The sequence below is a fragment of the Gobio gobio genome (assembly GCF_949357685.1).
Source record: "Gobio gobio genome assembly, chromosome: 4".
NCBI classification, from domain to species: domain Eukaryota; kingdom Metazoa; phylum Chordata; class Actinopteri; order Cypriniformes; family Gobionidae; genus Gobio; species Gobio gobio.
Window position 1 is genome coordinate 60,411,332 of NC_137100.1, and position 25,972 is coordinate 60,437,303.

A 25,972-nucleotide genomic window follows, 5' to 3' on the forward strand; every position below is an offset into this window, starting at 1 on the left:
TATGTAAAAAGAATTCATTACATTTGGTTACAGGAAATTGCAAACAGGTTCTATATAAGCTATGTCTACACAATCAATATAGAAATCTACCAAATTGATTAACTGTTAAATGGATTAAATAATAGACACATGTATTAAACTGAACGAGAAGAGATGTAACCATTAAAAAAAGGCAACACTTTACAATAAGGGTCAAAGGCTTTAGGGGTACAACAGCTTGTCACTGGGGCAGTACCTTTAGAAGGACATATTTGTACCTTTTTTACTCCTAAAAGGTGCATATTAGTCCCCTAGACTAGAGTACGAAGACGTACCTTAAGGTACTATGAAACTTTTTGGTACTGCCCTTAAAAACATCTAGCCAATGAAATAATTTGTTATACAATTATTTCACAAATTCCAACAGATTTGACCTTTATCCCTGATATTTCCAGCATGACTGTGGATTTTTAAACAAGCATTTTTTTCAGCAAGTAATCATGACAGTAGGCATATCTGACAAGAACAAAACGTAAAAAAACACAAGTTTATTTGAGAAATAAATTAGCATACATTGAACTAAATATTAACCCCAATAATGCATTTACAATTTTGTCCTTTTTTTACATATTCTGAATGTAAAAGCTCTTTCACCTAAATAAAACTGGCAAATAAAACTCTTCACAGAAAAGCAGTGCAGCCCATATTGGGATCTACAGCATTTTTGTCATTTCCATTTATTTTTTAACCCCATTAATAAACATCTTTAACTGTATTATAGCAGCAGTATAAATAGTCCCTCCTGTACGTTTATCAATAAGTTGACATATTTCCAGTGATTGGTGAATGAGAATATCAAGCTCTTTGATCATTGGTGTTTGTGTTCAGTCACTGCTGTCATCGCCCACCACCATGTGGCTGTACTTCTTCTGCTGTTGTTCCTTGAGTGAATCCTTCACCTTTCCCCTCTTCAGACCCCCATCCCTGTGAAACACACACACACACACACACAACAACACACAAAGTCATAAACCTTTAAAGAGGACCTATTATGCTTTTTTATATGTTGCTTTTTGAGCATGAAAAAGGTCTGAAAAGTTACAGAGCACAGTTTCGGAACTCCCTGAAACACCTTGATTGTAGTCTTGAGTTTACTTCCAGAAACAAACAGGTCATAATATTCCTCATCTAAATAATTCCCGCCTAAAGGGTCCTGCACACTGTGCGATTTTTCAAAATCCTCTGCGGATGTTGCTTGTCAGACAGTACGAACATGATCCCCGATGTAATATATGTCTCACTGTAGGATCTCAGTTGTCATTATGTCAGACTGTACGACAGTCAGACGCGAAAAACGGACGCAAGCAAGAGTCTCGTACGGACTGAGTTTTACATCGTCAATCCATGACACGTTCGGTAACGGTGAGTGGATTAATCGGTTGTCGGTGCACATGTCAAACTAAGGATCAAAGACTTCAGATTTTAGCCTAGGATCAGAGAAATCTTTTAGGATTTCAAAATTTGTCTCAGACGGCCAAATCGTGGCCAAAATCGCACAGTGTGCACCAGGCTTTAGACGTAAGCAAAATGAAGGGGCGAGTTACTTTAGTAGTGTATCACAACACACTGATCCAGCCGACCAATCAGAGCACATTGTGCTTTTAGGAAGGAGGGGCTTCATAGAGACAGGAACTAAACAGAGCATTACTGACAGACTGGAAAGACAGGTGCTGCAAAAATTAAAAATATGTAAGAAAGAAAAAGTTTTGAACATTCAAGCATGAAAACCTATAGAGACAGAGCACATTTAGGCCACGCCCACACCAGGGTAGGCAGTCCAACCCTCTCCATTGATTTCGTATTGGGTGAAGCTGCGTCCTTTCTTGCTTCTAACAAAAGACAGAACAATGCCAAAAAGCTGCTGTGTGACAGGGTGTACAACAAACAAGCCAAACAACCCAAACAACCCAGAATTACATTTTTATAAGCTACCAAACCGTAAAAGCCAGCCTTTAAGGGGACAAAAATGGGATACAGACAATAAGATGTGAAGCTTCAGCAGGAAAAATGGGTAAATTGTGGGATCCTGACACTCAGTATGCCTACGTGTGCCTCTCAGGTTCACATTGTGTAGTGAAATAATCCTTTGACATGGTTAAAAGTAATGAATGTTTTATTTATTTTTTTGCATATCCTATCACCAATTATGTTCCCCTCCAGTGGGTGTAGTTCTCAGAGTAATATGACACGTTTCCCTCGGTCTCAATTGCCTGTATACACCTTTGTGTCCTTAAACACTTTTTTGGGGAACTAATAAAAACATAGTTCTGTCAGGACCACTATTGTCAAAGATGATTGACAATTAGCATACAGTTTGGATTGGCGGTATGGTTCTGTTCTGGGCAAGGACTCCCTGCGCATCCATGCTGCCTAGCATGGATGAGAGCAGGGAGAGCAGCAATTTAGGGTAAACAGAACAGAACCACTACAGGGCCTGACATTAAGCCTGTTCACATGCTTGTCCTTCGGACAAGTAAATCTGTCATTCACTTTGAAAAAAAAATGTGCTTGTCCGGATTATTATAATTTTTTTGGTAAATATAATTTATTCCAAAGCAATATTCTCACCAGTGTTCAATCAGCTTTGACATATTTAAATCCGCATATTTGTGACATTTTTACCTTTTATTTCCATAATCTTATTAAATATAGGCTATGTTTCAGCTTTCATTTTATATTCTTAAATTTGATCTATAAATTAATTTAGAATAAGACTGTTGAATTGGGCTGTTACCAATCACATTAAATAATTTACACTGAAAAAAATTATGAAATTGTTTTAAATATTTTTCAATATACAAATAAGAAATGTTGGAAACAATGTTTAAACATGAAACTAAACCACCAGTAGGTGGCAGCAGGTGACGGTCTTAATGAGTGAATCATTGAGTCGATTCATTCAAACTGATTCATTCAGTAACACGCTGTTGCTGTGGGATGCGTTACGGTTCTGCTGTGATCTTTGTTTGGAACTATTTTCGCTGCTGAAATATAACAAAGACGGTTAATATTGCATCTAAAATGTAAGTGACTTAATTGTTAATGAATTGTTTATGGAACTGTCATATGAAATCCGTGTAACATTTTCAATCGTGGTGGTATTCAGGAAAACAGCACTCTTGCTCGTGTGATGTTGTTTAACTGTATCATATGTTATAAATATAAAAACTCCACAATTTGTAATTTTAACCGTGTATGTTAACTGAGTATTTCTGTTTGAGCGGCGCTCATTTGTTTTGATTTCTCCTCGAGAGACTGCGCGAGCCTCAACAGAGCAAGTTGCGCAACCTTGTTACCATCAGTTTATTATACAATATTATCCACTATCGATCGCCACTTACACTAAATTAATGCAGAATCTTTTTTGCATTTTGGTGATTCCCTAATTATTTTTGTTATCAATGTTTTAATCAGCTTTTCCTGTCGGGCAAATAAAATTATTTTTCACTTGCCCCTTCAAAAAATCCACTTCTCCCGGACAAGCGTTAATGTCGAGCCCTGTAATATAATGTATTGCAGATATCATTAATGTCAATATTTAAAGCAGCACTAGGTAGGTTTTGCTCATGGGGTCCCCCTACAGTTGGGAAACAGTATTGTCCTCTACTACTGTCGTAAACTGTCATTCTACATCAGTGGATGCATCGCACGTGCATTTATTGACATGACAACCATGATAGCCCTGAACACTGCAGGAGGAGTTCACCTGTCTATGGAGTTCACATGCAGGTGTTCTGCTTGCGTCGCGTGTGAAATGTCTTCATCCCAGGTACAGTGGCATATGTTTCAGCATGTCATATGAATATAATTTCATGGGTTTTATTTTTTTTCAAACGCCAAATGATCGCGAGGCTCACGTTTACAAGCCAGCATCATTATAGTAGCTATTGGTTCCCGTTTTACAGAATCTATATGATACTTCAATTCAATGTTTGAGTGGTAGGAAATAACCATATATCGTCAATATTATAATATCAAGCTACCATAGATGAATCAGCAAATTTGAAAAATCGATTTGCATTATAGTTTGCGGCAAGACAAATAAACAAATATCACAGACATGTTAGGTATCCTAAAATATGATTTTGTACGTCTTATGTATTTACTTGCAAGAATGTAGCCCCTCCTCCTTCAGCTCACGCCCACGAGCAAACGCTGGCCCAATGTTGATCCTCGTCCTGCCTTTAATCCCATCACTTTCTCGTTTCCTCTTTTTGCTTTCCTCCGACAAAACCTTTGCTTTCTTATTTTTCTGTGCTGCTTCGGCCATGACTATAACATTCGGCAAACAAATGATAGTTGGGCTCGCACGTCCGAATTTAAGGAAGTGGGGGTGGTGGTGGAAGTGACGTATATGCCGTAAAGCAGTCGAATTTTGTAGTTCTTTTTGTTCTCGGGTTACTACCCGAAACCCGAAGTTTAAAAGTACGATTAAAAACGATACAGACCCCGTCAGGCTATGGCAGACGTGTCATTCAACCTATTGTACGTCGATGTATCATCACAAGAGTCTTGAAAATATATTATAAAGGTTGAAAAGTTACCTAGTGCTGCTTTAAATGTACAAAATAATTCAGGAATTTAATCTGATTCAAGGGGAATCAGAATACCAAATCCTGACTGACAAGAAGAGGAGCTGGGGAAGGAGGAGGGTAATTAGCTGCGGAGAAACGTGACAGCTGCTGATAATACTGAAGGAGCTTATATATGTATGCTGTGATAGACGTCGTATTCCTATAGGTAGAGGTGATCAGCTGACAGTCAGCTGATGCAAGCTTGACTAATGTGACCTGCCAGAACTGACGCTACGCATGAATTCTGTGTTTTTTAGCTTGTTTGCTGTACACCCTGTCACATAGCAGCTTTTAGGCATTGCTCTGTTTTTTGTTATAAGTCCGAGATGACAAGGAGGCAGCTTCACCCATTACAAAGTCAATGGATAGTGTAGGATTGCCCCCCCCCCCCCCCCCCCTCAGCGGTGCAATGATATTACACAGCGCCTGAAAATAGGCTAACTTCCGTCAACATAACCAACGTGACAACCTGCTTGCACAGGGAGCGTGCTGGGGACTATTTTCAGGCCCTGCGTAATATCATTGCACCGCTGCACCCCTGGTACGGCACAAAGTTCCTTGAGAGATCATTGAATTTGATTAGACCGTTCGCATCTCGCTCAAAAAAAGAGTTAAGTTTTAAATAGGAAAAATATTGAAACTCTTTGGTCATTTTTGAGCGAGATGCTAACGGTCTAATCTGATTCAATGATCTATGCTAAGCTATGCTAAAAGTGCTACCGCCAGACCCGGAGATCGGCTGAATGGATTTGAAAACGGTAAAACTAAACTCTTTAGCTCTAGGGGAGTTGGAAAATTAGCCTTTAAAAAAAAAAAAAAAAAAGTGGTATGTTCCTTTAAGACATAATATAGCCTCTTTAACTTAAATTAAATCAATTTAGGAAGGCAGGTGAAGAAAATATAATTTACACACCAGGCCAAGTCCACTAAACCTCCTTGGTGTGCAATGGTTGATTTCACCCTGTTGGCAAACTGCACAGCATCCTCTTCTTCCTGTGCGCACAGGAAATGAGTCAGTGAGGGTGTAATCAATCACATCAACATTGTTGCACAAAAATGCTGCAGCTCACTAGGTTTTGGAGCTAGTGACAGCTACTTTACAATTTTCTGATTGATCGCTCACCTTTTGTGTCATTGGAGGCAGATACCAGACATTACACACTATCGCCCAGCTCGTCATCATCCGCAGCAAATAGCTCACCATGCTATATTTGCTGCTGTTCCAAAATGCATCTCCAAACTGAGGGTCATACTATAAATAACACAAACAGACATTAAATGAGGGACACAGTAGGCCATCACACACACACACTATGAAGATTATTGCAACATGGAACCAAAACACAGTACTGGAATTAAAACTGTACACTACCAATTTATTTTAAATTGTTTGTGAAATTGTATGAAACAGTAGGTGTAATTTAATAATAAAATACTTTATTTTATTACATTTTGAATTATGTTTTAATTATTATTTTTTAGTGCTGGACAATCGATTAATCGTGATTAATCGCATCCAAAATAAAAGTTTGTTTACATAATATATGTGCGTGTACTGTGTATAATTATTATGTATATTTAAATACACACACATGCATGAATATATTTAAGAAAAATATTATATTTACATGTAAAATATTTATATAAGATAAATTATATAAATACAGTATATACATACAAATATTTCTTAAATTTATACATGAATGAGTGTATTTATATATCATAATAATTATACACAGTACACACGCGATTAATCGTGATTAATCGATTGCACAACACTATTATTTTTATCAATTATGCAACAGGAAATATTTCATATATAAAATAAATGAAATGATAAAAAAAAAAAATATATATATAGGCCTATTAAAAAACTAATAAAAATGTCAAAAACATCCAACATCCACTTTGTAATGGGTCATGTGCATAAAAGACGAGTACTGATACATTACCTTTATAGCCACGGGGTAAATAGTTCCTCCAATTTCAAAACTTCCCTTTTTAAACATCATTACTGATGTATTATTGATGCAAGTTCCTGCAGGGGAAACCAGGTCCAAGCATTAGACAACCATTAGGCTTTAGAAATAATGTTGCATAGCAGGACCTGAAATACGACTGAAACTGAATCTCCGTGTGTTTCTCACTATTATTATGCACTTACCCTCAGGGAAGATGAGTATTGGAAGCTTTGTTTTGTCATTTGCGTGATCTCTTAACCTGTGAAGGATGAGAAAACAAGAAAGATGAGCAGACCATTATGTTAACAGAGACAATATGAGGAGGAGACAGGATAGAGTACATGTGACAGACACTTCAGACAGGATTCATGGAAATATGCATGAAAAATTGATAAATGGAAGAAATCATACCATAGCGAATTTAAGAAAGGAAGTCATGCCATTTGAATTTTTAGAGCCAAAATCCTTTTTGGTTAAGGCACTGTCTATATATATATTAAGGATAATAAGGATATATTACAAATATTCTATTATATATTTAATACATACATTTAATACATACATTTATGTAAATAATAAATAATATTTAATTATTATCCCTAATAAAATTTCATCTAATTATTATCTAACCCTAAAAAATAATGCCACTATCTCAAATATAATATCATTATATTAATCTTTAGAATACATTTAATTCAGATTAAGTTTACAAGCATGAAAAAAGTTTACATGTTGTATAAAAGAATATTTTTTTTAAATTGTGTGTTCTTTTTTTCTAGGTTAAAATGTAATGGTGATGAATGGCAAATTCAAAAAAAAAAAAAAACCCCAAAAAACATTAGTTTTTCATTATGCTAAACAGATCTAAATCTTTCATGTAATGTGACTAAGCTCCTGTTAATTTATTCAGCAGTGTGGCTGCAATGGGACACAAATGGCATTTATTTATTTTAATGATATTCCTTTCTCCTAAATGGCACGAGACTTCCTACTCTTGCGCGAGAATATGACGTAGATCCGGCGCTCGGACACATGACCCAGAAGCGATTTGTTTACAAGCAGAGGAAGACGCGCGTGTCTAAGCTGTTGGATTCTACATTGATCGTGCTTTAGGTCTCAGCGAAGTGCTCAAAATGGGGCTTAAGTGTGCATTTCATGGATTCCCGAACGCTGGCGCTACGTCATATTCTCGCGCATGCGTCGTGGAGGCACACACGGAAGACAAGAACAAGCTGCATAAAGGTGTTATTTTGATTTTTTTTTGCGCACAAAAACTATTGTCGTCGCATCGTAAAATTATTGTAGAGTCACTGTGGTGAGATGGACTTTGTAACGACGTTTTAAGTGCCTTTTATGGGTCTTGGGAGTGTAAATGTACTGAATGCCAATGGAGGCCTATCTGAAGCCTTTCTCAGCATCAGCTTTCAACTAAAATATCTTCATTTGTGTTTCCGAATATTAACGGAGGTCTTACGGGTGTCGAACGACATGAGGGTGAGTAATTAATGACAGAATTTTCATTTTTGGGTGAACTAACCCTTTAAGGGCGTGGCCACTTTGAGTGGCAGGTGGATTGTTTTTGTCTGCTGTCTGTTAGTCATCACGTCACCTCAGCGCCACCCACGTCCCGCCTCTTCGCCCATTTTATCCGGGAGTGACGCACGTTGACGCGCTGACAAGATGGCAACGGCCGACTTTGAGGCTTCAAAACTGCTCTTCAGATCCACTCAGAGCCCTATGGGTGACGTTACCATGTTTTTTTTACAGTCTACTCTATGGTACATGAAACCACTGATACTGACTCAAAACGATGTAGTATACATGCCAGATCAGTATGTGGCGCTGTAATTCTGCTCAGACGTGGGGTGATGACATCGTCGTTTCACAGAATATACGGATAGGAAAACGCAAGGGTCCCCCTTATCAAAGAACTCTGGTCTGATTTGTCAAAATTCATTGCTTCAAAGTCCAGTTTTGTTATTGATTTAACCATGTGTGATACAATTTGTTATTTTTCTCATTGTAATCATAACATAGATTATATAGGAAATGTATGCATCTTACTGGCAAAATACTATATTAATAAATGCAAGTTTTCATCATCAACACCTACATTTAATAATTTCCTTTGTGACTTGAACTATTTAATCAGGACACTAAAAAAAGTTAACAACAAAAAGAGTGTCAAACTAGTGGAATTATACAACGATTTGTTAAAAATTGTGTAATTCGACTCCTTGCCTTTTTTTTTTTTTTTTTCTTTTTTTTTTTTTACTTTCCTTCCCACTGTTCTTATAACTTTATACTGTCATCCATTTTGCTTGTAAAGTTTATTGTAATGTAATGTTTACATCTGCAATAAAAAATAAATAAATAAAAAATAAATAAAAAAAAAGGACAACGCAAGGGTGTCGTTTTCAGATTTATCCACTCTGGGACCCGGTTTGAAAAAATAGCAGTTTCAGGCTCCCAAAACAGCGGATCCGTCTGGACGAAACACTGTTACGATACAAATTTTTATGTATAGAGCTAAACGCGTCTAAAGCATGGCACATTTTCCATGTTATCTCCATAAACGAAAATGAGAAATATATATTCTTTAAAGTTTACTGCACAAATGTAGAGTTAAAAAATAATAGTGTTTATAACTACGTGTTGAGAAAAATATTTTTTAAAATATTGCCAATCTAGACAATTACAGTAATATAAAGTCTGTCTATATTCTTAATGGATATTAATGAATATTAGATGGTTATTTAAAATGATTAGAAATTAATTTAATATTCAGGGATTGACTTGATAGGTAGTATAGAACCATATCGTTTATAGATAGTCCAAATAGTTTTGTAAATTCTCATTCAAGAAACAGGACTGGACTGACACGACTAAAATAGCTGCCTGGGGCGCCACCAAAATGGCTATGGACTGAAACTACTTGCTTTCAATAGGCTTGAACTGGGCACAAAAGAAAACAGACTGACAACAAACAACAGAGCTCTCTGAGGAGGTCATCTGTGCATGATATTCAATCGTGGCCTACATTAGACACCATTACTATGTATGAAAATATATTTGTGTGTGTGTGCCTGTAATTTCCAATACTGCTTGAGTCCTCAATGCATGTCAGAACACTGTGTTGTTTTTAAAGAAACGTCTTTCTGTAGTGCTGTGAGGCACATAGCAGCTGACTCAGAGAGACATGACCCAGCATGAAACAGGGAGGCATTTTTTCTAAAAGTATGTCGAGAAATATATGCATTTGTTCATGCGAATATTCAGCTTTACGAAGAAGAAAGATGAAATTAAATAGACATAGAAAGTTTGAAAATCATCAAAATAATTAGTTTGCAGTACTTTGCACCTGATTAACAATAATAGAACACTGTTATTGTTGTTTTACCTTTGTGTCACTAGGTGGCGGTCTCTCATCTCTGCTCTCTCAAACCAGATATGAGGGCAGGATCGCTCCATGGCGCGCTGGACAACTCCCATTAAACCACCATGAACCTGCCCAACCTGAATAGAAAAAAAGCATTTAACCTTTGAAGCAAAGTGCTAATCAGTCAGAGAATGAATTCCTCTGTACTGAAGCAGCGGTTCTAAAATTATTTTTAGATGAGTGACACCAAAAAAAAAACCTTTGAAACAAAAACACAAAACAATTATTATTTACCTGCATTCATATGATGAATGATGAACAAATTATACTGGATAAATATATTTTCTTGAAAATAAAATACAGAACAAAACATTTGAAGTACTCTAAAATGGGTTTTATAATTTCTCAAAAATAAATGAATAAACTATACTGGCTGCTTTGCAGAAGCAAACTGAAATGCACAAAGGTTTTCCTGTCTCTCCAAACTCCAATGACTTTTTGATTTGTTATACACAAGAATAGAGGTTGGTGAAATCGCATAATGTGATTTGTGATCTGCTTAATGTGAAAAGCAGTCATATTCATATAAGTAGTCATATATTCATTCAAAATTTAATTCCACTCCATTCAAATACCCCATGCAGATATGTACAAACAAAAGCACTATATACAAATAAAAGAGATGATGATAGAGCATACAAACCTGATTGGTTCTTGTGTCCATTGTAAACGCGGACAAAAAAAAGTGAAACAAGATTTAAAGGATTAGTTCACTTCAAAATGAAAATTTCCTGATATTTTACTCACCCCCATCTCATCCAAGATGTTCATGTCTTTCTTTCTTCAGTCGAAAATAAATTACGTTTTTTGAGGAAAACATTCCAGGATTTTGCTCCCCATCATAGGGATCAATGACAACCAAAATGTTGAAGGTTCAAATCAATGCAGTTTCAAAGGAAGGGCTTCAGAGGCTCTGCACGATCCCAAATGAGAAATAGGGCCTTATCTAGCGAAACTATCGGTCATTTAAAAAAAAAAGAAGAGAAAAGAATATACTTTTTAAATTAAATTGCGCTGCTCTGTGACGCTGCTCTGTGACGTGCCAATGATTGCGTAATCAGGTCGTAAAGGTCACGCTAGACATAGGCAGAAGTTCCTCCCCCGTGTTTACAAAGCACACATGCGTAGACTAATACAAACACCCTTTAGCAGAAAAAGGTAAAACAACGATGAAGGATGATTTGGAAGTTAAAGATGGAGTGTTTTTTTTTGGTAAAGGGGCGTTTGTATTAGTCCTCACACGTTCGCACGTCCGACGTGATTGTGCAATCCATGGCATGTTGCAGAGCAGCGCAAGATGAGCACTTTAGGTTAAAAAGTATATTCCTTTTTTCTTTAAATGACCGATAGTTTCGACCCTATTCCTCATCTGGTATCGCCCAGAGCCTCTGAAGCCCTTCAACATTTTGGTTGCCATGGAAGTCTATGATGTTGTGACACGAACATTTTGGATGAGATGGGGGTGAGTAAAATATCCGGAAATTTTCATTTTGAAGTGAACTAATCCTTTAAGAGCCACTGCTCTAAAGTGTTAATTCTGTCTGACTCACCATGGCATAACAGCCGTCATTAGCCAGAATAACGACATCAATTGGCGAAGTGTGATTAGCTACACAAATGCCTCCTCTCTTAGGTCTGTTCTGTCTGGGAAAGAAAAGCATTACACAGACTCATTTAATTTACACATTTGATACAGATGTTTGTCAACTAGGCCTTGGTGGTAAATGCTGCAACTACAACATTATGGGTATAAAAAAGCAATTTTCTCCACTACAGCCATTCCAAAGTAGGCATTGTACAAAATATAAAAAGTCAAGCCACATAAAAACAACATTATATTATAGTCAGGGCTTGACATTAACTTTTTTGGCACCAGTCACTGTGGCTTGTGGTTTTCCAAAGTTACTAGCCACTCAGCATTTTCACTGGCCACAATTTTGACCGATACTACAGGGAAAAACTACCATATAGATATTTTTTATATTGGCAGTAGGTATATTAGGCTGCTGTCACTTTAAGAACTGACGCACGGATCCATTAAACTGTTACACATTTTCTTTCTCAACTGTTTACATTCACTTACATGAAAACATAACTGACTGTATTTACGTGAATAGTCGCCAAGACCAGAATTTTGACATTATTTTGTGTGTATTTGACTGTTTAAGGTACTGAGAGGAGGCTACATGTGAGCACAAAATCTGCAAGAATGAGTAAAATGATGCGAAATTCAAGTCCTGTAACACCAACAATATTCATCTGTAGCAAATGAAACAAGTGAGTGAGGGGAGTTGGGTTTGTGTGTCAATTTCTGTCGGAGATATGAGATGGTAAAGAGCAGCTGGTATTGTGTATCTGTTCTGTGGAAAATGAGCATTGGAAGCGTTTCAGATATTTCATTTCAGTATTGATATGTATAAAAAAAATCTATATTTTTGACAACACTACATTGCACTATTATTTCAGATGCCTTTTTAAAAGACTACAATTGAAAAATGTTCAACCCGCCAAATTGGCTAGTAGGAGTTACTACGTTACACGCCACTGCTGAAATCCACCCACATTTGGCGGATTGGTGGGTGTTAATGAGTGATCAGCCACATAATATTGACAGCTCAGGTCGCCTTTTAGCTTTTTAGCTTTTGCTTAGTTGGGGACACTAAACATTTAACAATATTACTGATCCGTCTGCATTGACACCATTGTATGAGAATTGAACTGAGCTGGACGATGACATTACTGTTTTCTCCAGAGCGGCTGTACAGCCGAAACAAACTTTGTTGCATGATTTTCCTGTTATCACTGTAAAGCTGCTTAGAAACAATCTGTATTGTAAAAAGCGCTATATAAATAAAGGTGACTTGGCTAAAAATGTCTCTGGAAATGCACACGAAGCAAAGATGGCAACATCTAGTTTGGGTACATCTGCTGTCTGAACAACAGCCATGGAGATGAATGTGATTTTTAGCTTTCTACAGGGGCCGGTTGCACAAACCGATTACCCCATTAGAAATTGTAAAGGGTCATGAAACCCTAAACCCTAATCCCATTCTGAGATTTTAACAGAGTTCAGAAGTCAATGTTACCATCTATTAGTTTTGATTGTTGGAGAAAACAAGTTAATTTAAAAAAATGCTGCGCTATATTCAACTTCCGAGTTTTAATTCATCTTTGTATCAACGTCACAGATTGTAACGTTTTCTCGTTCTATAGTACGGCGATGACTCATTGGTGTCTCATAATTATTCATGAGTCTGCGTGTCCTTATCCTATGAGAAGACACCTTGCTTAATTATTCATGAGTCTGCGTGTCCTTATCCTATGAGAAGAGGCCTCGCTTAATTATTCATGAGTCTGCGTGTTCTTATCCTATGAGAAGACGCCTTGCTTAATTATTCATGAGTCTGCGTGTCCTTATCCTATGAGAAGAGGCCTCGCTTAATTATTCATGAGTCTGCGTGTCCTTATCCTATGAGAAGAGGCCTCGCTTAATTATTCATGAGTCTGCGTGTCCTTATCCTATGAGAAGAGGCCTCGCTTAATTATTCATGAGTCTGCGTGTCCTTATCCTATGAGAAGAGGCCTCGCTTAATTATTCATGAGTCTGCGTGTCCTTATCCTATGAGAAGACGCCTTGCTTAATTATTCATGAGTCTGCGTGTCCTTATCCTATGAGAAGACGCCTTGCTTAACACAGCAGCATGCGTTGATTGACAGGTGCTTCAAAGAGTGAGATCGCATTCAGTAAGTGAGAGATGCATTAATGGATCAAAAACAAGTGTTTGTTTTTGCTTTGTAAGAGTTTCTGCGTCACATAAGTTCTCCTCAGTAGATCCTGAGTCTTCGAAACAGACGCGATTCATCCCCACTGTGAGTGTAACCGCTCTTTACGGCCCATTAACCGATCAAACGGCTCATAAAACTGTGTTGTCAGTCAGTCTCCACTCATCCCCCACCACTCTGCAGCTTAACCACGCCCACTTTTATAGAATTTTTCAAAACTGTGGTGAGAACATGAAACGGGGTTTCGTGACCCTTTAAGTTTCCTGAACGTTCTCAGAACGTCCGCACTGGTGTCAAGGACGTCACCTGGTAACATTCCTAGAGCGTTCCGAGACTTTTTTAAAGGGTTGGGGGACGTTATTTGGCGGACCTTCATGAAACATTCAGGACGTTCTCGGAATGCTAAGGGAACTAATTTTATTTGGAAATTTTATGTTCCCAGAATGTTCTCAGAACGTCCCCGTTGGTGTCAAGGACGTCACAAAGTAACGTTCCCAGAACATTCCGAGATGGTCATGATGTGGAGTTCTTTAAAGGGTTGGGGAACGTTTTTTGGCGGACCTTCACAGAACATTCAGGGTGTTTTTGGAATGTTTAGGGGAATATATTTTATGTGGAAATTTTATGTTCTCAGAACGTCCCTGCTGGTGTCAAGGACTTTGCCTGGTAACGTTCCCAGAGCCTTTTGAGAGTTTCTTTTAAGGGTTGGGGAATGTTATTTGGCGGACCTTTAGGGAACATTCAGGACGTTAAGGGAATGTTTAGGGGAATATATTTTATATGGAAATTTGATGTTCTCAGAACGTCCCTGCTGGTGTCAAGGACTTTGCCTGGTAACGTTCCCAGAGCCTTCCGAGAGTTTCTTTTAAGGGTTGGGGAATGTTATTTGGAGGACCTTTAGGGAACATTCAGGACATTCTGGGAATGTTTAGGGGAATATATTTTATATGGAAATTTGATGTTCTCAGAACGTCCCTGCTGGTGTCAAGGACTTTGCCTGGTAACGTTCCCAGAGCCTTCCGAGAGTTTCTTTTAAGGGTTGGGGAATGTTATTTGGCGGACATTTAGGGAACATTCAGGACATTCTGGGAATGTTTAGGGGACCATTACTATAGGACGTTCCCTCTAGGTCTCTACACTACATTCCCATAACGTTTGCAGAACCTTTAGGGGATCAACCTAGAATGTTATTTTTTGGTCCTAGGTCCTTCCATCACGTTTACTGAATGTTTTCAGAACATGTTTGTGTGAATCAATGTACACTGGGCTGCTTTGCAAATGAGGGTCAGTAAAACGCAGGATTTGAAAAAAAAGTTGCTTCTCAAAGATGGATCAATACCAACTCTTCGTGATCAAATGCCGCAGCATATCAATCTTCTATTGGTCAGACCTCTTCAAGTAATATCACCAAACTTGAACTTTGGAACGCATACAAAACTTCTTTGCATGAGCTTGCATTTCCTGTCTCCAGCATTTGCATGCATATGAATGGAAATCATTGGAACGAAAAGTGTGTCCACTCCTTTAGAAGGCAGCTGACTATGTAGAAAGTCTCTGTACAAGTCCAAACCATATTATTGTTACTTGATTAGGCTGGTTGTCGTTAAAGGGAGCCTTGAACTCACTTGTTGTGGTAGTGAACCGTAGCTGAGAGGCCTCTTGCACAGATCCTGTAGCACATCAAGTGGACTAGTTCGCTCAACCAACCCTTCACTCTGAGACAACAAAGGATTGCAATGAATATAGTTAGGATTAAAGGATTTCTGTAGGATTATAGAAACAATAATTCTGCATAGACATTTATCATTTACATGGAAATAAAGACATTTGTGCAAATTATGCTCTGTTCAACTTGTTTTTGGCTAAGTAGTCTAGCAAATTTAGACATTTGATCCGAAGTTGTGTGGTTAAGAAGCCTAGTGGAAACCAGCACACCATTATTAGTGTCTAAAATATAATATAGGCTGGCGGTCATTAGGCTCTTCAGCATGAAGTGACATCAAATTGATGTAGTCATGAATAATTCACACATTTGTAAGGCTGATAACATAACCAAAGCATTACCTGAAATTAGGGAGATAACCCACCATCGTTGTGCCAATTACCAACCAGCTCAGCCCTATAGCTGCCAGTGTAACCCTGAGACAATAACAGAAGGGAAGATGCATGAAAAGATAATATACTATTTATATACTATTAAAAATTATTTGACACATAATTGAATCAAATTGAATTTAAATTCAATCAAAAAATAATGACTTTAAATAGTGACAAAGCACTCACAAACTAATATACATTACTTTTTTAAAAGATTGGAGTCTACGATTTTTTATTGTTTTTGAAAGAAGTATCACCTGCTCACCAAGGCTGCATTTATTTGATACAGTAAAAACAGTAATACTGTGAAATATTATTACAATTTAAAAAGAAATGTGAATATTAAAGACAGAAATTTCTGTCATGAATTACTCACTCTCATGTTGCTTCAAAAAGTTCATAAAGAGATGGTAAAAATAATCCATATGAATTGAGCGGTTTAGTCCACATATTCTGAAGAGACTCGATCGCTTTATATGATTGAATTTACTTTTATTCACATATACGTTTGAGCCTCAGCAAGAACCAATGAGGATCATTCTCGTGTTACGCAGCACGTTTGAGCTTCAGCAAGAACCAATGAGGTTCATTCTCGTGTTACACAGCACGTTTGAGCTTCAGCAAGAACCAATGAAGTTCATTCTCCTGTTATGCAGCACGTTTGAGCTTCCTCAAGAACCAATGAAGTTCATTGTCCTGTTATGCAGCACGTTTGAGCTTCAGCAAGAACCAATGAGGATCATTCTCCTGTTATGCAGCACGTTTGAGCTTCCTCAAGAACCAATGAAGTTCATTGTCCTGTTATGCAGCACGTTTGAGCTTCAGCAAGAACCAATGAGGATCATTCTCGCGTGTCAAGTTGTCAGGTTTGATTGAGCTTGTTTATGTTCACTGATCAATGTTTAAATGTGAATAAAAGGCTTAATTCAATCTGTTCATCATATAAAGCGATCGAGTCTCTTTAGAAAATTTGGACTAAACCACATATGGATCCATTTTACGATCACCTTGAAGCGTCAAAGTGTCAGTTGTGTAGCGGTCAATGAAGGGATCTTTGTCAAAAAGATCTTCATTTGTGTTCCAAAGATGAGTGAAAGTCTTACGGGTTTGGAACCACATGAGGGTGAGTAAATGATGACAGAATTTAAATTTTTGGGTGAACTATCCCTTTAAATAATAATACAAAAAATCTTACTGACCCCAAACATTTAAACGTTAATGTACCAGGTATTAAATATCACTGAATTGGTACACTACCGTAAAGGAAGCAATATGCAGTATCTCACAACCACGCCAACCCCCCACAGTACACTGAGCCTGAGAGAGATGTACTGGAAGTTGTTGTTGGTTCGGGTGAGGAGGTTCCAGGACACCAGCTCCTCTGAGGTGAATCTCTGCGTAACATCGTCTTCCACTATGCTCTCAATGCCTTTCCTGGTGAAGTACAGGATGTCGCTCAGAGTGAAGTCTCCGCGCTCGGCCGACTTAGGCCTGTTCTGACGCAACTCCTCAATCTCCTGCTCCAAAGAGGAATTATTCCGCTGAATTAAACCTGTCACACAGACAAAAGTCCTGGTTAACTTTATAATGAAATAATGAAATGTTCAGCAAGGACTGTATTTATTTGGTCAAAAGAAAACAATGGAAACTGTAATATAGAGAAATATTAAAATAAATTTGTATATATTTTAAAGTGTAATTTATTCCTGTGATGCAAAGCTGAATTTTTGAACCAGTCTTCAGTGTCACATGATCCTTCAGAAATCCTTCCAATATGCTGATTTGATGAACAAGAAATATTTGTATTATTATCAGTGTTGAAAACAGTTGTTTGTGGAAACTGTGATAAATGTTTGTGTTTAGATGCATGGAAAGTTCAAAAGAACAGCAATTATTTGAAATAGAACTCTTTTGTAACATTATAAATGTCTTTACTGTTTGTATCCATTCATCAAAAGAATAATGTGAACATATCTATTCTAGGGAAGAAATAAAGTCACACGTGTTTGAAGCAAATTGGGTGAGTAAATGATGACTTTTCCCTTTGATATAAGCACAGTGAACACAGTGTTTATATCATTCTGTGCCATCTTAAGAAATGGATTCAAACAAGAAGTCACTTTATAACTGTGTATAATAAGTAACGCTATCGTCAGCTAAGATGTTGATTAATCAGTGAAGATCAGTGAGGTATTGATAAAGAGCATTTATAAATCTAATGGAAGGTGTAACTGATAAAGACAGACTGAAGTCCATCATGAATGTGTGAGAGAACAAGAGCAACTGTAATCATTGTGTAACACGTGATTGCTTGGACAGACAGATAAGCTGAGAACCCAAGAGATCTCAGGGGTCTGCTTGCGTCATGCAGCTAAACTAAAAGGCAAAGATGTACTCTTTTACAAGAACATGAGGAATGATATAGAAAAGACAGAAGCTCTTTTTTTCCATTGAAAGAAAATAATCAATAATCCTTATACAATAACAAACAGAGTGATATTTAAGTCATTATTCAGTTACTCTGCTTCAACGATCATTGCGAGTGACTTTCTACATTTCTGCTTGTTCCTCGTACAAAGTTGTTGTCATATACTTCATTTGGATTGGAATATAGTGCACAAGTCATATGGACCACTTTTATGATGCTTTTACAGTATTATGTTTCGTTTTGTTCATTTTGAAGCTTGGCAGTGACTGTCATTGTGTTTCATTGTTTAACTTTTTTGAAAGAATGTAATACATTGATTCCGCAAGAATTGGTCAAAAGTGACAATAAAGGCATTTTTATTGTTTCAAATAATTTCTATATCTAATCAATTCTGAGCATTTTTTTTAAATTCTTTTAAACATTCTATTCATCAAAGTATCCTGAAAAAATGTATCACAGGTTCCACAAAAAATAAAACTGTTTTCAACATTGATAATCATAAATGTTTCTTGAGCAGCAAATCGTCATATTAGAATGTGACACTGAAGACTGGAGTAATGATGCTGAATTTTCAGTTTTGTTATTGCATGAATCAATACAATTTTTAAATATACTAAAAAAGAAAACAGTTATTTTAAATTGTAAGAATATTTCACAATATTCAAATCCATAAGAAACTTTGTCCATAAATATTAAAGAAAAGCCCCCAAATGGTAGTGTACATGCTTGGGATATGTGGATGAATAAATGATGACATTTGGGAGAACTATTTCATTTGCTTAACCTATTTTACTTGGTTATAAAATACCTGGATTTAGATGTGTTTGTGACTGTATAGGGCTTTTCCCAGCTAACAAAAAGTTGTTGTCAGAACGTTTTGTTAACATTCCCTTTAAGTTATGAAAACGTTATTTGGGAATGTTTTTTTCTAACATTTAAATAACATAACGTTAGTGAAAGTTATGGAAACGTTCCCTGTTAGCTGGGTTCACGCTTGAAAAAGTTAACTCTGGGTCGTTCTAAACCTTGGGTAAATCGAACCTGTTTCACACTGTAAATTCCTAAACCCTGGGTTAATGTATTTGCATATTTGCAGTGTCAGTATCACTGATTGGACGAACACGATATGCTTACATATGCATTGCTTACATGCTTACTCTAGCACTGTGTATATATATATATATTATTTTCCTAGCGATAGTCCTGCTCAATTGCAGGTTCTTTTATCCGCACGCAATTATGCCCACACACACATTGGATTTGGCACAGGTTTTGCGCTTCCTGAAACACTCACACACACTCCTATGGACAATTTTGGACATATCCAATCCATCTAACCTGCATGTCTTGGCTTTGTGGGGGGAAATCGAAGCACCAGAAGGAAACCCACTCGGGGTTAAAAGCGGTGTTTAGAACGATGATAACCCAAGGTTAAGCACAGTGTGAAAAGCCCTTAGTGTAAACTCACCATTTGATGCAGAATGTTTCAGTATTTCCTCTGCTCTACTCGCTCTTTGTATTCTGTGTGTTGCCCACTGTAAAAACACAGAGTAAAGCTTAATATATATATTGCATGATTCCATTTACTTCTGACACTAGGCTTTAAACTTGCATAATGAATCTCAATTAAGACCAAAGGGCATTTTCCATTGTGATGATACAGCACATTTCAGTTTAAGAAATATATACCATCTGATTATGCCACAGTGTTCATTGGTCAACAAAATTGTTTAATTTCCCCTTGGTGGGTGTGTGCAATAGCGTAGTGTACTGGCAGATCCTAGAGTGGGTCATGCTGTGCATCTTAAAGTTTGTCTAAACATTTGTTATTAATTAATATGTATGCAGTTTTTAAAAGCTCATATCAACAGAGAGACTTAGTGCCTTTATAAAGTAATTTGCCACAGCAGAACTTCAGGACTACCATTTTAAAAGCTAAAGTGATTAAAAATTGGCACAAACACAGAGTCAACATAAACTGAATGGCTTGATTTTATCTTTTGAAAGTCGTCTCAGTAGTGGAGGAAGTTACAAAATTTTGATTAAGGATTACATGGATTTTTTTTCTTTGGAATAATGTGCGTAATCAATTGTTCACATTAAGACGTTCCATGTGTTAAGAAAGTAAATAAGGACAGTTTTATGTCATTAAAACTATATATATATATATATATATATATATATATATATATATATATATATATATATATATATATACACACACACACACACACACACACACACACACACACACACACATATATGAATATCTTTATATATATTTTTCATAGTAGTTAAACATTTTTTATTTTAGTTTAATATTTAGTGATTTCTTCATTTTAATTTTTTTTTTAAATTTTTTTTATAGTACTTCAGCTTATTCCAGTTACTCACCAAGGCAACATCTTGTTTCACCCAAAAATGAAATAAAAGCCTAAATTCAATCTGTACATCAAATAAAATGATCGTGTCTCTTCAGAAAATTTTGGACTAAATCGCTCAATTCATATGGATTATTTGTATCTCTTTATGGACTTCTTGAAGCGTCAAAGTGTCAGTTGTGTAGTGTTGTGTCAGTTTCATCAAAAAGATCTTCATTTGTGTTCTGAAGATGAACTAAAGTCTTACAGATGTGGAACGACATGAAGGTGAGTAATTAATGGCCGAATTTTCTATCCCTAATGAACTATCCCTTTAACAAAAATTATTTTTAATAGTTAACAATCGCAACACCGGTCTTACGCACCTCTAAGGATTTGATAAGGAGCTTCATGTAGGTCTCTGTGATGCCCAGAGAGATGCCAAACATGGCAGGCAGCATGATCAGGACCACCACGCTGGTGAACCAGATCCTCAGCACAGGGAACGCTGCAGCCCAAAAGCCCTCCATAACCACACGTACTACACCACTTTCACTGTACACTACAACACTGGGGTGAAATGAAATGCATTTAGGAAACTGTTGATACAAAACAGTAATGTTCATTTAAACCAAGCATAGACATTTATGATAATAGTAAAACTTGACTGGAACAGACTTTTAATGATGTGATACAACCTTGAAAGTCTTAAAAAACTGCATTTGACTTTTAAGCGTCTATCAGTCAAGGCAACATGGAGTTTAAGCCATAAAGCAATCAAACACAAACAAATCAGTCAGATTAGCTAATGTTTTCTCAATGAATTAAGCTCAAACTCACCTGGTTTCATGAAATGACAGCAGCTCTACAGGACAGAAAGCAGAGAATGTCGCTCGCTGTCATACTCCTCTGACCCTTAGCATGATGCCGACTGTAACCTGGGGTGTTTAAAAGTCCGTTTAAGGAACTTCTGCAGTCTTTACACAGAGTGATTGGGAAATAGCAATGCTGCTGGAAGACGTCCTGGACCTGTAAAAATGTGGAACAAAGTTCAAGAGCAACAATAGAAAACTGCGCCATCGTGAGGAAATGATGTACAGTGCATGTATGCAAAGATAAGGGTTAAACACAAAGGTGCTAGATAAGGACATGACCTTTTCTCTACATCAACCGCTTAGAATATATTAATATATGTTGTAACATTTAATATATAATATGTGCATTTACATTAATTCACACTTTTTTAATCAACTTAGAGGAATATAAGCCATTTGTCACAGAACAATAGTTGTAGTCTAGTACAATCTTAAATAATAATAATAAGTATTATTAATTAATAAATAATAATAGAAGCAATAATAATTAATCTATGGTTTTCATTTTTCAGTATATCAAAACTTTCTATAGTTAAATAATACGTTTAAAATATTAATATAATATTTATTTTTAAATAATATTCCATGTAGTCTCTCAGTTAATATAAAGTCATAAAACGGCATGCATGATTAGACTAGTTTTATATGACGTTTGGCTGCATGAGACACTTCTGTCACTGCTTGACATGTCACATTTACATTGGGTTAAATTAATGAATGAAAGAATTCTGTGAATTTCTCGGTTTTCTTCACTGCATTCATTAATAAAGAATATAAGAAATAATGAAGGAAATTAAAGGGTTTATAAAGTTAAAACATCTAAGTGCTCTTGATGGGAAATAAAATCTGCAACAGCAGAGCTATTTCGGGTTGGCGTGTGAGAGCATGTGTGATCCATATGGATATGAAATCTTCTCTAAAATTAGCCAGTCTTTAATTAAATAACCATATCAAGATGAGACAAAGGAACGAGCCCAAAATAGTTTTCTTCCCCTGTAAAAGGATGTGTTTAAAACCGGAGAAAGGGGATTTGCCTTTGGATATTTGTTCAGTTTAAGTCAAAATATTACTTGAGTGTACCAAATTTACAAATATAAATGTATAACACACGAGCAAAATGTGACTTATGCTGTAGCTCAAAACAGTACAGTAACGTTAGAAGTTTTTGAACTCTCATGCTTCACTCTGACTCTGGAATACTTCATTCTGATTGGTCAATAGCGCCATCCAGCGGTCAGATATTTCCTAATATTCGCTGTCGTCCGTGGTAACGCGGTATAAACGTACCAAGTACCCATTAAGCACACTACTATCTTTGAGCTCAGATTATAAAAAAAATTTTTATCCTCCTACTTGATGTCTTAACCAATTGTTGTGTTTTTTACTATACCTCATAATTTCAAGATAATCAGACCATTGCACACTGAGATATGGGTATGCATGTGTTCACACTGTCTGGCGGCCATTTTGAAAGCTATCTGAAAACTTTCACCAAAAGAGTAGCCCCTTAAATGTGCATTTATTAAATGTACCTTTATTTTGGATAAGTATAACTTCTTACTGCTAAATAATTTAGAGATTAATGTTTAGACTTTTGCATATTATATCCTGGAAACTGGATGTGGGAAATAATAACAGTTAGATGCAAAAGATAGTTTTAGCAACATAGCGCAGGTGCTACGGAACATTGTTTACTTATTAGCTGTATAAGATTGTGTGCTACACTATTACATCACAGGCATTACTGGCTTGTACTTTTAAATTCATTATATTATACATTTACAGTTTATTGATGTTCTGTTGTTTTACACGTCATATTATTGTGCGGTGAGCTTAAAGGGTCACGATGAAAATCACAGCTTCAGTGTGAAAAGTATAATTTCATAGATATTTTCAATCATAGCTGTTCATATTAAAATATGTATGAACTTAATACTTAATACATGACCTAGATTATTTATTTAGCAAAATTGTCCTTTTAAATGTAATAATATTTATTAATTTAAAAAATGTTTGCTGTTCCAATTTAGCTCAGTGTGCTCCCTTTAAGCTCATCCACATTAAACGTCTATGTAAATACTTAATAAACAGACTTTAAATATTAACTCATTGTTGTCACTTCAAGTTAACGATTTCAAAACACGGCATCATGAAGCTTCGAAGCGTTATGAATCAGTGAGTCGATTCAGCAGTTTGGATCGCCAAATTTCAGCAGTTTGGCGGTTTGACACGCGATCCGAATCATGATTCGACTCACTGATTCATAACGCTTCGAAGCTTCATGATGCCGTGTTTTGAAATCGTCATCACTATATAAGTCGTTATTTAGGGTTTTTTTGCGCACAAAAACTATTCTCGTCACTCCATAAAGTTATTGTAGAACCACTGTAGTGAGATGGACTTTGTAACAACGTCTTTAGTACCTTTTAAGGGTCTTGAGAGTGAACCGTGCCATTGTGCCAATGGAGGCCTTTCAGAGCCATCTTGTGTTCCGAAGATGAACGGAGGTCTTACGGGTGTCGAACGACATGAGGGTAAGTAATTAATGACAGAATTTTCATTTTTGGGTGAACTAACCCTTTAAAGGCAACAGGGATGTGCTTAAAGGGTACAAACATGCATTAAGCACACCCAGACTTTTTGCATTTAATGATGTATATCTTAATTTAAAAGTTTTTATCATTTAAAATAAAATAAAATATAATTGTGTGAGAGATTAATATTTTACTTTAACATAACTTCTTGTACTCAAACCAATACCCTGTGCTCTAAAATGTCTCAATGTAGATTTTGGTGAGCTTAAAAGGTACGTTTACCCTACCGCTCATCCCGTTGGCTGAAACAACGCACTCTCAAAAAAGTATTTCAGTTACTCTTATTGATATACTGAATACATATGATTACACTACTGTAATTTTAGCAATTTTTTACACTGTAAACGGCCGTTCACACAGAACCCACATTTTTGTATTCCACTCCGTTTTATTGTTTTTTTTATGTAAACATGCGGATGCACCTCGCGCCTCACATATGAAAATGGCGTTCTGCACTAAGCATAGACTGTAAAAAAGATGGCCGACGCACTATTACTCCCTTCCATTGTAGAAAAGTGAAGCTGCCAATGTCCCAATATGGCCCTGAAGTCGGATACTTTCTGCTTCCCATTGTGGCGCTCACGCTGCGTGGACCTTAAAGGGATAGTTCACCCAAAAATGAAAATTGTGTCATCATTTACTCACCCTCATGTTGTTCCAAACCTGTATGAGTTTCTTTGTTCTGCTGAACACAAAAGAAGATATTTTGAAGAATGTTTATAGCAAAGCAGATAGAGCAACCATTGACTACCATAGTATTTTTTTCCCTACTATGGTAGTCAATGGTTGCTCTATCTGCCCTGGTTACAAATACTCTTCTAAATATCTTCTTTTGTGTTCAGCAGAACAAAGAAACTCACACAAGTTTGGAACAACATGAGGGTGAGTAAATGACGACACAATTTTCATTTTTGGGTGAACTATCCCTTTAAGGTTTCATAATAAACACGAAACACACGTGATCGCTGTCATGTGGTGAATCCGGCCAATCGTGGAACAGCTGTGACATCATTAGAGCCTGTGCAGCTGCTCTCGAATCGCTCTTGCGTACTTTGATGGCATATGTCACATTCACGTGGCGTCGGTGCTGTATCCCCTCTAGCCACAACTGTCTCAAGTGAATGCATTGGTCTGTGCAGCGCTACATGAAGTCAAACAAGCCTATTGTAGCCCTAAACAGACCAACTTCTCTACAGAGCGCTATACACTCTCTGCTCTATATCTTTTTTACAGTCTAGTGCAGAACGCCATTTTCATATGTGAGGCGCATGACATTTTTGTCCTGTGGAGGCCCCCGTAACACAGCTATGTGCTTCGAAAGGGAGGGGTGAGTGGTGTTTGATTGCAATTCACAACCTCACCGCTAGATGTCGCTAAAATTCACACACTGCACCTTTAAGAGCGTTTGCTGCTAGATAGGCTATGCCTAGCGCATGTTTACATAGACAGAGGAGCTATATTATTGCGGTATCTCCAAGACGATATACAATGTAAAATTATAACTTAAATCAAATCAATATTTCATATCAACGAATTTGGTGAGCAGCCATGGAGTAAGCGGGATTATACAGTCAGCTGGTCATTATTATCGTCATAATAAACCCCTCAGGAATAATGACCGGCCGACCGTACATTATCCCTTACTTAGACACGTCCCAAATTCTGGGTTGCACCAAGAATTTCTTATGTAAGGCACCATTTACAGTCTATTTTTGAAAAATAAAAAAGTTCAATTTGAGTGTATAGTAACGTTACCTCCCTTTGCTCCTGCAACCCGTTGTTTTTTGAGTCGTGTGTTGGTCTCCTCTCCTCCTGCGCGTGG

At 36.8% G+C, this 25,972-nt stretch overlaps 1 protein-coding gene across 1 annotated transcript; it reads right to left on the reverse strand.

The window, feature by feature from the left end:
- Positions 1 to 497: 497 nt before the first annotated feature.
- Positions 498 to 25,970, reverse strand: agpat9l (1-acylglycerol-3-phosphate O-acyltransferase 9, like). The gene is made up of 14 exons (XM_079815544.1): positions 25,906 to 25,970; positions 21,522 to 21,710; positions 21,068 to 21,251; positions 19,790 to 19,856; positions 17,151 to 17,445; positions 15,861 to 15,935; positions 15,422 to 15,511; positions 11,564 to 11,657; positions 9,975 to 10,090; positions 6,778 to 6,833; positions 6,566 to 6,651; positions 5,737 to 5,865; positions 5,527 to 5,606; positions 498 to 963 (listed from the first exon to the last, which is right to left on the reverse strand). Exons 3-14 carry the CDS (start codon positions 21,209 to 21,211, stop codon positions 864 to 866), a joined length of 1,332 nt encoding a protein of 443 aa, XP_079671670.1. The 5' UTR covers positions 21,212 to 21,251; positions 21,522 to 21,710; positions 25,906 to 25,970; the 3' UTR covers positions 498 to 863.
- Positions 25,971 to 25,972: the final 2 nt, after the last annotated feature.

Coding starts and splice junctions, on each gene's coding strand:
- agpat9l (XM_079815544.1), bottom strand. CDS start 21,211: ATGGAGGGCTTTTGGGCTGCAGCGTTCCCTGTGCTGAGGATCTGGTTC. Junction 15,512..15,860: donor GGTTATCTCCCTAATTTCAG/GTAATGCTTTGG, acceptor TTGTTGTCTCAG/AGTGAAGGGTTGGTTGAGCG. Junction 5,866..6,565: donor TTTACCCCGTGGCTATAAAG/GTAATGTATCAG, acceptor TGTTATTTATAG/TATGACCCTCAGTTTGGAGA.